General features: G+C 26.8%; 2 protein-coding genes across 2 annotated transcripts; both read left to right on the forward strand.

Annotated features, from left to right (window-relative positions):
* The first annotated feature begins 898 nt into the window (after positions 1-898).
* Positions 899-4,578, forward strand: LOC133780209 ((+)-alpha-pinene synthase, chloroplastic-like). Its single transcript, XM_062220075.1, has 7 exons — positions 899-1,156; positions 1,256-1,526; positions 1,990-2,410; positions 2,506-2,724; positions 3,311-3,449; positions 3,564-3,818; positions 4,285-4,578. Exons 1-7 carry the CDS (start codon positions 899-901, stop codon positions 4,576-4,578), a joined length of 1,857 nt encoding a protein of 618 aa, XP_062076059.1.
* Positions 4,579-11,574: 6,996 nt separating this feature from the next.
* On the forward strand, positions 11,575-16,164 carry LOC133780210 (myrcene synthase, chloroplastic-like). The gene is made up of 7 exons (XM_062220076.1): positions 11,575-11,825; positions 11,966-12,233; positions 12,739-13,144; positions 13,849-14,067; positions 14,415-14,553; positions 14,668-14,925; positions 15,862-16,164. Exons 1-7 carry the CDS (start codon positions 11,592-11,594, stop codon positions 16,162-16,164), a joined length of 1,827 nt encoding a protein of 608 aa, XP_062076060.1. The 5' UTR covers positions 11,575-11,591.
* The last annotated feature ends 1,232 nt before the right edge of the window (positions 16,165-17,396 follow it).

Here is a 17,396-nt window from a genome sequence, read left to right on the forward strand (position 1 = left end):
TTTTCCTATATATATAGATTAATTTAAGAAAAAGAGATGAGTGGGCACGTTTAAGATTTGTACATTGGATTTGCCTTTAGTTATTTCTTTAATAATATATAAATTGTAATGGGGAGGGTGGGGTTTGTGTTTATTGCTTTAATTATTGCCATTAGAATATATATAACAATCAATTGAAGAGTACTGAAACGAAGCATATTTGGGGTTTATTTTATTTTTTCCATTTTTGTTGTTTTTTAGAAAGTAAAACGTGTTCTACTGAGTTCTATATTATTTCATTATCATATCTCATCCAAAATATTGTTTTAAACATTTTCTTAATAATTGAATTCCCAAGTTGTATTTGTTAATTATTGTTATTTTTTCAAAAAAAAAAAAATCTTACATGGGACTTTTGAAGATGAGTGTTGCTATTTAGCACCTTATATGGTTGGTTAGTGATACATCATAATTCTTATTAAAGTTAAATGTGTGAGATTCGATATTAGATTACACCAACAGCAGTATGTCACATTTTTGTGGTGTTGAGCACCAGTGATACCCTTAGCAATTGTGTTTGGAGACTCATATAGTAGTATATATTATAGAGAAATGTTAAATACACTATATATTACACTCTCTTTTATATTCTCTTAAATCAATAAATGACATGTAAATTTTACTAATGATTTGAAAAAAATTGTCTCTCTTTGTAAAGCTGGTGGGGTTTATAACAATAATAATTATGACTAGAATTAGTTGAAAATTGTTGCTCATTAGTTTTCAAATAGACATTTAACGAATATGATTAAAGAATATTTGCCTAACTAATATTCCACCCTTATAAATACTATAGGTAATGCAATCTAATTTTTCTCATCCCAAAATATTGTGTTGTTATAATATATTGAAAAAAAAAATGCAGTGCATGGCACTTCAACACCAATTTACTACTTCATCTCTCCTTATATGCAAAAGTAGTTTTGGTACACTTATTACACCAAAAACATTTAGTACTGCAAGAGCAAAATCAAAAGTAAGATCAAGTACTTGCTACCCCATCCAATGTAGTGTGGTCAACAGCTCTAATGCTACTACTATAGATCGAAGATCAGCTAACTATGAGCCACCGATTTGGTCTTTTGATTACATTCAGTCTCTTTCAAGCCAATATAAGGTCATTTATTTTTTTCAAATATATATATATGATGTTATATTTGTTTTCTTTTATATATAACATGACAATCATATAAGTATAATAATTGCATGCATGCAGGGAGAACCCTATACAACTCGACTGAATAAGCTAAAGATAGATGTGAAAAGGATGTTAGTTGAGATGGAAAGCTCTTTATTATTGACTCAACTTGAGTTGATTGATACACTGCAGAGGCTTGGAATATCTTACCATTTTGAGAATGAAATCAAAACTCTTTTGAAGAAAAAGTTCATCACCAATACTATTGTGAATAATCCTACTTGTGATTTATACACCACTGCCCTTGAGTTTAGGCTTCTGCGTCAGTATGGATTTGCAGTAACTCAAGGTATATATATGGGTGCATTTTTAATGGTTACTACCTATGAATGATTACTTTAATATTAATTATTGGATCAAGATCAATGATCTATATTTATAGTTATTAATTAATATTTCTAAAAATAAATTTTTATTTTTCAAATTTTTTGGAAGGGTTATCTCATGAAAAACGTGTACTTATTATGAAAATAAAATATTGTAAATTTTTTCATTTTTCAAATGCATGTTAATTTTTAAATATAGCTAGTATCTCTCGTTGATTGGAAACAATATTAATTATGACAAAAATATAACTAAATTCAAAATTAATGTAAAAAAAAATACTTACATGTTGGTTATGTTGTCACATCATAATTGTTACTATCCATTTATGAGTAGTAACCATTATTGAAAAGTCTTCCATATATATATATAAATTAATTGTTTAATAAGTGTGATGAAAAACTGATCTATTAGTGTTATAATTGCAGAAATTTTTAACGTTTTTAAGGACGAGAGAGGAGAGTTCAAGGCTAGTGATGTTATGGGAGTGTTAGCCTTGTACGAAGCCTCTTTCTATGAGAAAAAAGATGAAAATATTTTGGAGGAAGCAAGAGTTTTCACAACTGAATATCTCAAAAAATACATGATTATGATGGAGCAAAATAAATTATTATGTAAAGATGATAATAATATGGTATTATTAGTGAGACATGCCTTGGAGATTCCACTTCATTGGAGGACAACAAAAACAGAAGCTAGGTGGTTCATTGATGTGTATGAGAGAAGAAAAGACATGAATAATAATAATAATAATAATAATAATAATAATTCTACTTTGCTTGAGTTTGCCAAATTGGATTTCAACATGGTACAATCAATATATCAGGAAGATCTAAAGCATTTATCCAGGTAATAAAGTTAATGTTATGAAATAAATAAAAGTTTTATTTCTTCTCTTCAAGTACTTATTAATTATGCAATGGTTGTATTATCATATGATTAAGGTGGTGGAGTCATTCTAAGCTTGGAGAGAAAATGGATTATGCTAGAGATAGATTGGTGGAGGCTTTTCTATGGCAGATTGGAGTAAGATTTGAGCCAGAATTCAGCTACTTTAGGAGAATATCTGCAAGATTATATGTTCTAATTACAGTAATTGATGATATATATGATGTGTATGGAACTTTGGAAGAACTAGAGCTTTTCACAAATGCTGTTGAGAGGTTAGTAGTAGTGCAATAATAATATATTATATATATATACATATATAGATACTTGAATATTGATCGATCAAAGAAAAAAAAAAACAGATATTTAGGTTGTGATTATATTATTTATAACAGAATATATTCATCTTCTACTTAAATTCAGTATATATATATACTTAAATTGTAATTTAGGTATGATGAGTGGTGTAATAATATATAGTAACAATGGACGTAAATTAAAATAAAATTAATAAATGTATATATGTGAAACTCACTACAAAAAACAGTCGATATACTGAGGATAAACATCGTCGGTAGAAGCCCGTATGTCCTCGGTAGACGAGAACATGTCCTCGGTCGAAAGTTCTCGGTATACATCCTCGTCGGTATAGAAAAACTTATTATCGATGATATTATATATGTTCTCAGTATAGGTTGTATCGAGGATAATAGTTCTCAGTATAGAGTTAACAATATCATTGGTGAAATCTGTCCAATTTTGTCATCTGTATGGACTATAGACTAAATCGAGATTTTTTTTTAATTTATGCAATATTTATTTGTTTTTTAATTTGTGTAAAAATTAAAATGGTTGATCTAGGTGGGATGTGAAAGCAATAGATGAGTTACCGGATTACATGAAGATGCCTTTCTTTACTCTATTTAATACCATAAATGAAATGGCTTATGATCTACTAGGAGAGCAAAATTTTGTCAATGTTAAATTCCTCAAGAATACGGTATGATTTTTTTCTCTCTCTCTTTTCTTAAGAAAAATATATTTCAAATTAATATATATAGAATATTACATATATAATTTTGTGTCTAACATTTTTCTAGCAAAAAATATGCAGTGGGCAGAGTTGTGTAGATGTTATTTGCATGAGGCAAAATGGTTCTATAGTGGATACAAACCAACCTTAAAAGAATATATTGATAATGCTTGGCTTTCAATTGGAGGACCAGTTATTTTTGTGCATGCATTTTTCTCTTTTACAAATCCCATAACAAAAGAGGCATTACAGTTCTTGGAAGATGGTTATTATCCTTCTATAATTCGCCAAGGATCCACAATTTTAAGACTTGCAGATGATCTTGGAACATCATCAGTAAGCTCATCATAAATTAATAATTACCATTATTGAAAAATTATATATATAGAGAGCGATTACAACGCATCTCCTTTTTTTGCAACACTTGTACATTATAGCTATTTAGAACATCCTACAAATTTTCAAGAAATTCTAAATAAATTATGGTACCGAAATAGGGTCTAAACTGTATGCTGCAAGCGTGCATGTTTTTTTATGTACAAGTGTAAAATTTGACAATTTGAACTTTGTTTTCGGCTTCATAAACTATTCAGAATTTTTTGAAAATTTGCAAGATATTCTAAATACCTACAATGTACACTGTCATATAAAAAAAATTAGAATTATATCTATCCAGGTGCCAAAAATAAAAAAAAGATGCATCGGTGTTGCAAAAAAATGATATATTATAATCGTTCCCTATGTATATATAGTCTATTTACTCAACTTAACATGATATATTTTCTTATAACTAATTGACCAGGATGAGTTGAAAAGAGGTGACATTCCTAAATCGATTCAATGTTACATGCATGATACTGGTGTTTCTGAAGACGAAGCTCGTGAGCATAGCAAATTTATGATAAGTAAAATATGGAAGGAGATGAATAGTGAAGATGAATATAACTCTTGTTACTCGAAAGAGTTTGTCCAAGTTTGCAAAAATCTTAGTAGAATGGCACTATTCATGTACCAGCATGGAGATGGACATGGCTCTCAGACTAGTCAAACAAAGGAACGCATTTATGACTTGATTATTAATCCAATTCCCATGTAAATTAATTAAAATAATGAAATAAAACTTTGTTGGTAGTAGTGGAAAATAATTGTATGATTTGTTGTTTTGACAACTTTGTTGGTGGTGGAAAATAATTAATCATATAGTTTTGTTGCATCAATTTATTTACTTTGTTGTGATCAAGTGGATTTATATATATATATGGAAAACTTCTCAAAGGTTACTACTCATTGATGGATACTAATCATTATGATGATGTGGCAACATAGTGAGATGGTATAGCAAATCAGGTAAATATTTTTTTTCTACATTAATTTCGAATTTAGTTATTTTTTTGTTGTCATAAATATTAATGTTTCCAACTAATGAGAGACACTAACTATATTTAGAAATTGACATGCATTTGAAAAATGAAAAGTTTACAATATTATATTTTCATAATAAGTACATGTTTTTCATCACGTAACCCTTCCAAAAATTTGAAAAAATCAAAATTTATTTTTAGAAATATTAATTAATAACAATAAATATAGATCATTGATCTTAATTTAGTGGTCATGTTACACCCAGATTTCGATATAAGAGGTTATGACCCCGAAAACTGGACTCGTCAAGTGTGAGCTCGAAATGTATGAAAACATCGTATGGTCCAGCTGTAAAATCTCTGAAGTAAAACAACGACCTCGAAGATGTGTAACCTCGGGATACTTTCTGATTTCGAAATGACACGACACTGGGATATATCTGTTACCGATTGTCTTCAAATAAGACAGTCCAAGCTTGGGAAGTGCAAGCTCGGGTGTAACAGCTTCGACAGTATCTACCTACTCTGAGCATGTCTTGAAGTTGGGTGACAAGTTCGTAACGGTTCCGTAAGTCGTGACAGTCACAATGCCGATTGCTGATCTCGAAGACATGATGAGTCACCTGGGATAGCCTATTACGTGTGAACATATTTATTGCTGTGTAATCCCAATATTTAAGAGATATCATTTAGTCTGTTATCTGTTCCCGATTTTTATGGGACGTTTCTATGTATATATGAGATATTGCATTTAATGTCATTATTTAAATTGATGTACATAATATATTCCCGAAATATGTGGGAATGAACTGTGTAACCTTCCCTATAAATAGAGGAGGAATGACCACTTGTAGGGGATCGATTTCTGATTTCTTAAGAGAAAACTCTGGCTAATTCATCTCAGAAGAATTTCCAAAAAAACTCTAAGTCTTAATAACATAAATTCTCTTTTAAAAATTAAAAGTTAAATCAGAATTTGAGTAGAGAATTAAATGCCAACAAAAGACAAAAACCAGAATATTTTAAGTATTTTTCAATATTTCCTTTTTTCTAGTTTTTCTAACATTTCATTTGAATTATTGAGTTGCCACGTGGACAACATTATGCAAATTGCAATCTATGGCTTAAAAAAAAGAAAAAACTATTGTTTAAACTTTTTGAAGCGTAATTATTTGGGAAGGTGACTGACTATTCCTTCCGTGAGTTTTTTTTTTTAATTATTATTAAGGTAAGATAATCGTGTTCATTTTTTATAAAGGTTTTTTTTATGTGAGGATTATTTTTAATCAAGTTACCTTTTAGTTTAACTTATTTAATAAAAAAATATGTTTTTGGAATAAAGTTACCAAAAAAACCAATAATAATTATTTTACAAAAAAAATGGAATTTTTGGGATATTCATATTCACCTTCTCTTCAAGCTCTTTTGCTTGGCTGGTGAGTCTTGGGGTTTTTTCTCAAAAAAAAAAAAAAAGAAAGAATCAAGCATCTTTTATAGTTAATTTTATGTTAGGAAAATAATTTATATGTATTTATAAAGCAGCAAAGCATTTGATAAGAAAATAAAAAAGAAATTAAATGATAAAGTGGGGAGTAGGGTCAAAAGTAATATCTGTGACTAAAAATATGTATATATATAAAAGAAAGAATAGTTGTGAATAGCTAATAATAATAAAAAACATGTAGTTGTTCCAATATAAATTACATGTTTATTTTATAGTTGGTCAATATGGAAAACAAATTTCTAATTATAATATTGTAGCACATGCAAAAAATGCACTAGTATATAATAGCTAGTGTAATAATTATCTTTTGTCTTTCCATCTCTTTTTGAATTTGATGAGATATGTTTGAATTATATATGTGAATAGAGTAAAATAGAACTATATAGGGTAAAGCATCACAAAAAAATGTGCAAATTAAGAGATAATTCCCCACACAGAACCACAAATTTTTCGTTCTACTCCATTTACAATCTTAATTATATATTATCAAAGCAATTATAAAGCAATATAAAGAGAAACCTTACCCTCTCCCACTCTAATATACAATTTATATAAATGGAGAATTCTTTTATAGGGGCTTCACTTTAAGTTCTATCGGTAGGGCTCTCAGTGTTTACAACCCATGAACAGTTTTCGGCGTGATATTTTTGCATTCTGCAAATTTTCAGAAAATTTTGAATAGTTTACAGTATCGAAAACTAGGTTCAAACATGTTATTGCACGTGTGACTAATTTTGTTTATACGCGTGGAAAACAACATGTTTGAATCTAGTTTTCGGTACTGTAAACTATTCGGAATTTTCTGAAAATTTGCAAGATACTTTAAATAGCTACAATATACACGGTCATAAAAAAAATCGCGCCGAAAACTGTTTACAAGTCGAGAAACACTGAGAGCCCTACCGATAGGGCTTAAAGTGAAGCCCCTATAGAAGAATTGTCCTATATATATATAGTCACCTGAGATAGCCTATTACGTGTAAACATATTTATTGTTGTGTAATCCCAATATTTAAGGAATACCATTTAGTCTGTTATCTGTTCCCGATTTTTATGGGACGTTTCCATGTATATAGGAGATATTGCATTTAATGTCATTATTTGAATTGATGTACAGAATATCTTCTTGAAATATGTGGGAATGAACTCTGTAACCTTCCCTATAATAAATAGAGGAGGAATGACCACTTATAGGGGATCGATTTCTGATTTTTTGAGAGAAAGCTCTGGGTAATTCATCTCTTAAGAATTTCCAAAAAACTCTAAGTCTTAATAACATAGACTCGTGTGGACTAGGCAGAATTAACTGCTGAACCACGTAAAAATTCTCATGTTTCTCTTCATCATTCATCCGCTCCATTGTTTAATTGTTCTACAATTTAAGTTGACGAAAAACGGCGTCAACAGGTTAATATTAAAGTAAACACCCATGGGTAGTAACCATTAAGAGTGCACCTATATATATACACATCTAGTGAGAATAAAAAAATGAACAATATTAACATATATGAGACACTCTTAATGGTTACTACCTATGGATGTTTACTTTAATATTAACTATTGGATTAAGATCAATGGTCCATATTTATAGCTGTTAATTAATATTTCTAAAAATAAATTTTAATTTTTTCAAACTTTTGGAAGGGCTACCAGATGACATGGTGGTCACATATTTATTAATTAAATAATAAAAAAATTTGTTTAATATTCATTCTCTCCACTCATTCTTCATTCTTGATTCATTCCTTTTTATCCATTCCATGAGAAAAAAATCATTTTGGAATTAATGGGAATAATTAGTATGACTATTATCTTTCCAACAACTAATATTTATTGCCTAATTAATCTAAAAAAATTCAAAATTATTGATTTTATATATTTTATTTATTTATTTTCATCATCATTATAATCATTCATCGTCAAAATCTTATTTAATAATTTATCATAACTATCCATGGGTAATTCCGTTGAAAAGTCTTCCTAACATATATCTATATATACTAAATATTAATTACAATTATTATATCCTAGAAATTTTCTCCTTCAAACTAATTAACCTCTAATTTATTAAAAAAAATTACAATTGTGTGATGTAAGTTTAATTTAATAATATTCTTATAAGATTCAGTTCTCTTTTACATGCTTCAACAAGAAAAATCAAATGTGCCAATAAAAAGCATAACTTCAACACAAAATATTTGTTACTTTTTTTCTTAATAAATTTCAAAATATTAATTATATGACATAGATTTATTAACGTTGCTAAAAACTCTTTTTGTAGAAAAAGTAATAGAAATATTATAATCTTTAAAAATAAATAGAATAATGAGGTTTGTGTACATTGATTTGATATTTGACGTATATAAATATATTTATATGTATTATCTCTTGACATGCTTTTGTTGTTTACTTCAAAAAGCAAAAATCTTATCACAACTTGTTCCCTCTTATATGGATAAAAGCAATAAATATGTCTACTAATAATAATATGTCTACTAATAATAATAAAAGTAATCCATTCAAAAAAATAATAATAAAAGTAATAATGGATGCTTACGTGTAAGAATCTATAAGAAATCTATCAAAGTTGAAAAAACTATATATAAATCATTTGATTAATAATTACACTAATGTTTTCACTAACTAATTCATTAAACTGTTTCAGGTGGATTATCTTTTACCATACACAAGTAACATGTAATTACATTTTGTTAGTTTTATTTATAGAATTTATTAATTATATTTATTAAATTTATATCATTATCATATAAACATAATAAATAAATAATATTATATATAAAAAAATAACATAAACATATTAAATTAAAATATTGTTTATATTTTTTATATACACTAGATACAAACAACGTGCAACATGCACGTTTGTTTAGTTTTATTTATAGAATTTATTAACTATTTTTATTAAATTTATATTAATGTCATATAAATTTCAAATAAATATCATATTTTAATTAAATAATTTATTTAAGTTTATGTTTGTTCTAGTTTTTGAATTTGGGAGTAACAATAAGAGATTATATATTATATGTTTAATGTAATATTAAATATTATAGATGGATTTTAAATTTAAGTTTCTCCTAGTTTTTTTAAAAACAATTTGTTACTAATTGACAGTACATTATATTATATGTTTCATATGGTATTATTCTAATAATTGAGTTTAAGTTTAATTAAATTTTATTTAAGTTATAAAATGATTTTATTATTTTTAAATAATTATCATTGTAAAATATCTCAAAAATATCATATTTTAATTTGTTTAATTATTTATTATTTTTAAATAATTATCATGTAAAAAATCTAAAAAAATATCATATTTTAATTTGTTTAATTATATTATTTTTAAATAATTATAATTGTAAAATATCTCAAAAATATTATATTTTAATTTTTTTAATTATTTATTTTATTTTATTTAAGTTTAAATGTTTACAAAATACCGTTAAATATAAGAATATTCCGTTAAAGTTAATATTAAAAAAATAAAAAACCATTAAAACCAAGAATTTATGTTATCTACACACTTATTATATAGAAGAGATATAATATGATAATATTTTTAAACATAAATGATAATTTTTTAATAAAAATTAAGATTATGTATTATATATTATTATAATGATATTTTATAATATTTAAATTTATATTAATATAAGTATTAAATATCTAGTCTTGTATTAAATATTATAATAATAATAATATTTTATAATATTTGAATTCATATTAATATAATTAGTAAAAAATTAGATTATATATTATCATAATAATATTTGAATTCATAGTAATATAATTAGTAAAAAATTAGGATTATATATTATTATCATAATAATATTTAAATTTATATTAATATAATTATTAAATATCTAGTCGTATATTATATATTATTATAATAATGATATTTTATAACATTTGAATTTGAATTTATATTAATATAATTATTATATATGTAGTCTTATATTAAATATTAATATAATAATGATATTTTATAATATTTAAATTTATATTAATATAATTAATAAATATATATATTTTTAGTTAATTTTAAAAATATATTCTGTTAAATATTTAAAATATTTTGTCAAAATTAACAAAACAAATGGTTAAAACCAATAATTTATGTTATCTTATTTTTTATAATGAATAGATATAAAAAAAAATGGTATATAAATTGGAGAGTGAGGTTTGTGCTTGCTTTAATAATTGCTTTTTCTTTTTTTATTTTTGTCGAGAGATTGGAATGTTTCTTTTCATCATACATATCTCACCAAACATTAAGGGGGAGAGAGAGAAAAAGCCAAATAGTATTTTTAATCTTTTTTTAATAAGTCTATTCCCAAGTTGTTTTCTTCAAAAAAAATCTTATGTATTATGAAGTCAATCAATTAACGGTAGGATTTTATTTTCCATTTATCTATAGATAAAAGAGCAATAAATTTGCATTAATTAATAGAATTATTAATGGGTGCCTGCTTGTATGAATATGCAATCAAAAGGTGTTTGGTAATCAAAGTAATGAATTAAAATATTACATGATGTGTCATTTTTTTATAAAATAGTGGGTACAGTTTAAAATAAATTTGATTGATTAAATAAAATTAGTACATCAATTGGTATAATATTTTAATGCATAATTTTAGTTCACAGATCATTACTCTTTTTTTATATAATCATTTCACAAAAAAATATATATAGTTTTGTTTTGATAATTTTTTCGCAAATTTGGTTTCTAATCATAAATTCTCATATGCCACCACTTACTCGGTCATTCTTTTAAGGTTCGCGTCAATTCTTTTAGAGTTCGCAATACGAGCCCTAAAACATTCTGCAAGTCCTAAAAAATCACAATTTTTAAGGCTTTTAAATAGAAGATTCGCGCCCCACGAGTCCTAAAAAGTCTTCTTTTGTAGTAGTGTAATTTTTCACAATTTTGGTATCTTATCATAAATTCTCAACACTCGTAAAGAATTCTAAACACCCTGCTCGAAATATAAAATAGTCTATTTTTACCAATTACTCTTAAAAATATAAATATAGTCTATTTTTACAAGTGGAAAAATACTATTTTTTCCAAATACATGTCTTTAACTATTAATCAATAATTTCAACATATGTTCTACCTAACTCCTTTTACTGTTTGACATATATAAAAACAACCCAAAGCAATGCACAAACTTTCATATCCCAAGTTACTTAATATTCTTATTCATATTAAACAAAAACATAATGTTAGGCATGGCAATGGCAGTTCACCCATTTTCAGTCCCTATGTGCATTAGTACTATTAGTACTACTGCAAGAGCAAGATCAAGTGCTTGCTACCCCACCCAATGTACTGTGGTCAATACCCATAGTTCTATCACCACCACCACTACTACTACTATTGATCGAAGATCAGCCAATTATGAACCTCCCATTTGGTCTTTTGATTATATTCAATCTCTTTCAAGCCAATATAAGGTCATTTATTTTTGTTATAATAATCTCTTATTCTTCTTTTTTCATTAATGTCTTCTTCTCATACTATATACTACAAATTGATCTTATGCCTAATCATATAAATATATATATAATTGTGTATATAATTATATTTTATGCAGGGAGAACCCTATACAAGTCGATTGAATGAGCTGAAGGAAAAGGTGAAAAGGATGCTAGTTGAGATGGAAAACTCTTTAGCTCAATTTGAGCTGATTGATACATTGCAAAGACTTGGATTATCTTACCATTTTCAAAATGAAATAAACACTATTTTGAAGGAAAAGTACACCAACATTAATAATATTATCAACAATCCTAATTTTGATTTGTACACCACTGCTCTTGAGTTTAGGCTTCTACGACAATATGGATATGCAGTACCTCAAGGTATACATTTATATATATGCTCACATAATAATAATTAAGTATATGATATAAATTCCCTAAATGTACAATTCTCCAATAAGGCTTCACTTTAAATCCTATCGGTAGGGCTCTTCAGTGTTCTCGACTTGTGAACAATTTTTGGCGAGATTTTTTTTATAACTGTATATATTGTAGTTGTTTAGAGCATCCTGCAAATTTTCAGAAAATTCCGAATAGTTTACAGTACTAAAAACTGGGTTCAAACATGTTGCTTTCCACTCTCATAAAAAAATTAGTCACGCGTGCAACAATATGTTTGAACCTAGTTTTCGGTACTGTAAACTATTCAAAATTTTCTAAAAATCTCGTAGATGCTCTATATAGCAACAATATATACGGTCATAAAAAAAATCGCACCGAAAACTGTTCAAAAGTCGATAACACTGAGAGTCTTATCGGTAGGGCTTAAAGTGAAGCTCCTATATGAAAAATTCCCTAAATATATATATGATTAATGTTATTGCAGAAATTTTTAATGTGTTTAAGGATGATGAGACAATGAAGTTCAAGGCAAGAGTAATAAGTAATGATGATATTATTGGAGTGTTGGCTTTATATGAAGCTTCATTCTATGGTGGAAAAGGTGAAAGTATTTTGGAGGAAGCTAGGGTTTTCTCAACCGAATGTCTTAAAAATTACATAATGGTGATGATGGAGCAAAATAATTTATTATTAGATGATAATATGATATTATTAGTGAATCATGCCTTGGAGCTTCCCCTTTATTGGAGGATAACAAGGTCAGAAGCTAGGTGGTTCATTGATGTGTATGAGAGAAGACAAGACATGAATTCTACTTTGCTTGAGTTTGCCAAATTGGATTACAACATGGTGCAATCAATATATCAAGAAGATCTAAAACATCTCTCCGGGTAATTAGTTATATAAGTAAATTATGATTTTATAGTTATTATAAAAAATAAAAAAAATTAGTAACTTCATTTAATTGAAAAATATGGATAGCTTTGTTAGTAAAATCATCAAATTTGAATATAATTTACCCAAGAAGAAAAATTTATTGATGATTTTGTTAATATCTATCAAATAATATATATTTTTAAGAAAATTCTCAAGTGGTAACCCTAAAATAGGGACTACCAGTGTGCCCTTTCTATTTTGGCATGTAAATAAGTTATAATCCTAATTGTTTTTTATGATAATGTACATTGTAATTATAGCAGACCCTTCTTACTAGTTTTTCGTGAAATTTAGAACAATATATTTTGCCTAAATCAAGGTCAAAACAACTTGTATTACATGTGCTTGCTTTGGTTTTTATATATATGCATGTGAAATAGGTTGTTTGAGTTCTAATTTCGGCACAATAAATTTTCCAAAAAATTTCAGAATATCTGCTCTAAATACCTTATAACTTATCTACGTACAATTCATATAAAAAATTTGAATTATAACTTATCTACGTACCAAAAATATTAGGGACACACCGATGATCATTTTTTCAGGGGTACCACTAGAGAACTATCCTATAACAAAATATATTTAGATTATATATATATATATGATGAAAATGACCAAGAAGATGATATAATATAATATATATATATATATAATTAAGGTGGTGGAGGCAAACCAAACTTGGAGAGAAAATGGACTTCTTTAGAGATAGATTGATGGAGAGTTTCTTATGGACTGTGGGAGTAAAATCTGAGCCAGAACTCAGCTACTATAGAAGAATATCTGGAAGATTATATGTTTTGATAACAACAATTGATGATATATATGATGTTTATGGAACATTGGAGGAGCTAGAGCTTTTCACTAATGCTGTTGAGAGGTAACTGATTCATTAATTAATAATGTTGTTGACCTATTTTAGGGTTTATATTTTTTTTTATCTTGTATTTTGTCTTATTATTTGTTTGGATCCTGTATTTTGATAAATTACTTTTTGGACTATATATTTTGTAAAATAGTTCAACTAGACACCTAAACCTAATTTCGATGAACAGAATGGTTGTGCTCTTATTCTAAGCTGTTAGTTTAGTAAATTATTTGTGATTTTAGTTCAAACAACTTTGATCAAAATCGGGTTTCGGAGTCTATTTGAACTATTTTACAAAACATAATAACGAAGCTCTGATTTGTTAAATTTGTGTTAAAATTCAATATTGGTTGGTATAGATGGAATGTGAAAGCTATAAATGATTTACCGGATTACATGAGGATGCCTTTCTTTCTCTTGTACAATACTATCAATGAAATGGCCTTTGATGTGTTACGAAACCAAAATTTCTTCAACATTCAATACCTTAAGAAAACGGTAAGTACTATTTTCTTTCTTTCTTTCTTTATTTATTTATTTTTTTCTTTCTAAAAATGCTAATTATAAATAATAATAATTACATTATTTTTTTCTTGCAATATATTGATGCAGTGGGTAGATTTTTGTAAACATCAATTACAAGAGGCAAAATGGTTTAACAGTGGATACAAACCAACATTCCAAGAGTATATTGACAATGCATGGATTTCAGTATCAGGACCCATTATCCTTGTTCATGCTTATTTCTCTTCTACAAATAATAATCCCATTACAAAGAATGCCTTGAAATTCTTGGAAGTGGGTTATCCCAACATAATTTACCAAGCATCCATAATTTTACGACTTGCAGATGATCTAGGAACATCCCCAGTAAGTAAGCATAATATATTGTTTAATTATTATTAGAGAAATTGGTGAAGATGGCCTATTTTTTTTAAGTGATTTAGCACTCTGACCTACTTTTAATCATTTTTTGCAAAATGGTCTTTATCTAAAATTTGACCTGTTGTCTAATTTTTCGACTAGTTGTCTAATTTTTCGACTAGTTGTCTAAAATTTTCGACCGGCTGTTTGAATTTTTTGACCATCTGTCTAAATTTTCGACTAACTGTCTAAATTATGAGAGGTCATTTTGCAAAGAATTATTAAAACTGGGCTAGAGTGCAAATGACTTTAAAAAATAGGTCATTTTGCCAAAGTTACTATTTGAGAAATTTGTGAAAATGACATTTTTTTTAAGCAATTTAGCACTCTAGCCTACTTTTGATATTATTTTTTTACAAAATGGTCTCTGTCTAAAATTCGACCTGTTATCTAATTTTTCGACCAGCTGTCTAAAATTTTCGACCGATTGTTTGAAGTTTTTGACCACCTGTCTAAATTTTCGACTAACTGCCTAAATTATGAGATGTCATTTTGCAGAGAACTATTAAAACTAGGCTAGAGTGGAAAATGACTTTAAAAAATATGTCATTTTGCCAAAGTTGCTATTAGAGAAATTTGTGAAAATAACATATTTTTGTAAGTGATTTAGCACTCTGGCCTACCTTTGATATTTTTTTGCAAAATGGTCTATGTCTAAAATTCAACATGTCTAATTTTTCGATTGATTGTTTGAATTTTTCGACCACCTATCTAAATTTTCGACTAGCTGACTAAATTACGAAAGATCATTTTGCAAAAAATTATTAAAACTAGACTAAAGTACAAAATAACTTTAAGAAATATGTCATTTTGCCAAATGACCCTTATAATAATTATTATTTAACTTATAATAATGTATTTAATTATTAATTTGCTGAGCAGGATGAAATGAAAAGAGGTGATATTCCAAAATCAATTCAATGTTACATGCATGATACTGATGCTTCTGAAGACGAAGCTCGAGAACACATCAAGTTTTTAATAAGTGAAGCATGGAAGGAGATGAATGATATTGAGGATGATGATGATGAAGATAATTCTTGTTTCTCAAAAGAATTTGTCGAAGCTTGTAAAAATCTTGGTAGAATATCACAATTCATATATCAATATGGAGATGGACATGCTTCTCAGGACAGTTTATCAAAACAACGTATTTCTGAATTGATAATTAATCATATTCCCTAGTAATTTTACAGTAGATAATAATAATAATAATGAATTTGATGTAATTAAAATACATGATAACACTTTGTTGTGTTAAACTTTGCATGTTATTAGTGGTGAAAAATAACAATATGATGACCAATATCATTGTGTCAATTGCTATTTCTTTTTCTTTTTTTTTGTTCTTTTTTTTTTGAGGGTGAACAATTGCTATTTCAAATTATAACCACTATTTTGAGCTTATATATGTCACTTTCTTTGTTTGCAAGAGAGGAAAAAAAAAATAAGAGGGATAGAAAAGATAAAAGAAAGAAAAATATATATTTTCTCTCCTACTTGTTTGGTAAAATGAGAAGAAAGAATTTTTTTTATTACTTTTGTTTGGTATGTGAGATAAAATTGGGAGGAAATAATTTTTTTTTTTTTGACATTTTTATCCTTATATTAATATTTACATATTTTTGTATATTTATCTTTATGTATTAATTATAAATATATTTTTCTTTTATAATTTTATCATAATTGCATGAAAATAAATTTTTTATAATGCATACTATTCTTTTTTTCCATTTATATTCTAAATTAAATACATATAAATAATTTATATTTAAAAAATTTAGGCTAAAAAATAATAAATATATATATAATGTCCTTTTCTATACAATATATTGAAGATATGTAAAAATGTGAAGATAAAAAATTTAAAAATAATAAATAATATGAAAGTCAATTTTATAATCTTTCCACATCTTTGAAAATATGAACTCCAATATACGAGTCTCACCATTTAAATGGCATTTTAGTCATTAAACTTCAAATTATTAAACCACACTTTTTCTCTTTGGTTCTCTCTCCATTTTGGAGAGAATATATTTTAGGTGGTCCCACCACATTTTTCTATCTAATTTTCTTTCCCCTTCTCTCTTCCCTCCTACCAAACTACTCACTTTTTATAGTTCTCTCCACTTTTCTTTCTTTCCTCTCATTTTTCTTTCTTTCCTCTCATTTTTTCTTGGGTAAAAGACATTACTCCAAAAAATCATGTTAGCACATAGTAATACCAATCTATGTGCACTAAAATATTATACCAACTGACGTACACCAAAATACGGCAAAATCAGCATTTCTTACCTTGTTGAGTTATGATATGCGCACATATCATTACTCAAAAATGTATATGTTTTCACAAATTACTTGCAACTACAAGTCATGAAAAGTTGATAAAATATGAAACAAGAAAATAGGTCAAGGAA

This window comes from Humulus lupulus, chromosome 5 (genome assembly GCF_963169125.1).
Source record: "Humulus lupulus chromosome 5, drHumLupu1.1, whole genome shotgun sequence".
Lineage (NCBI taxonomy): Eukaryota > Viridiplantae > Streptophyta > Magnoliopsida > Rosales > Cannabaceae > Humulus > Humulus lupulus.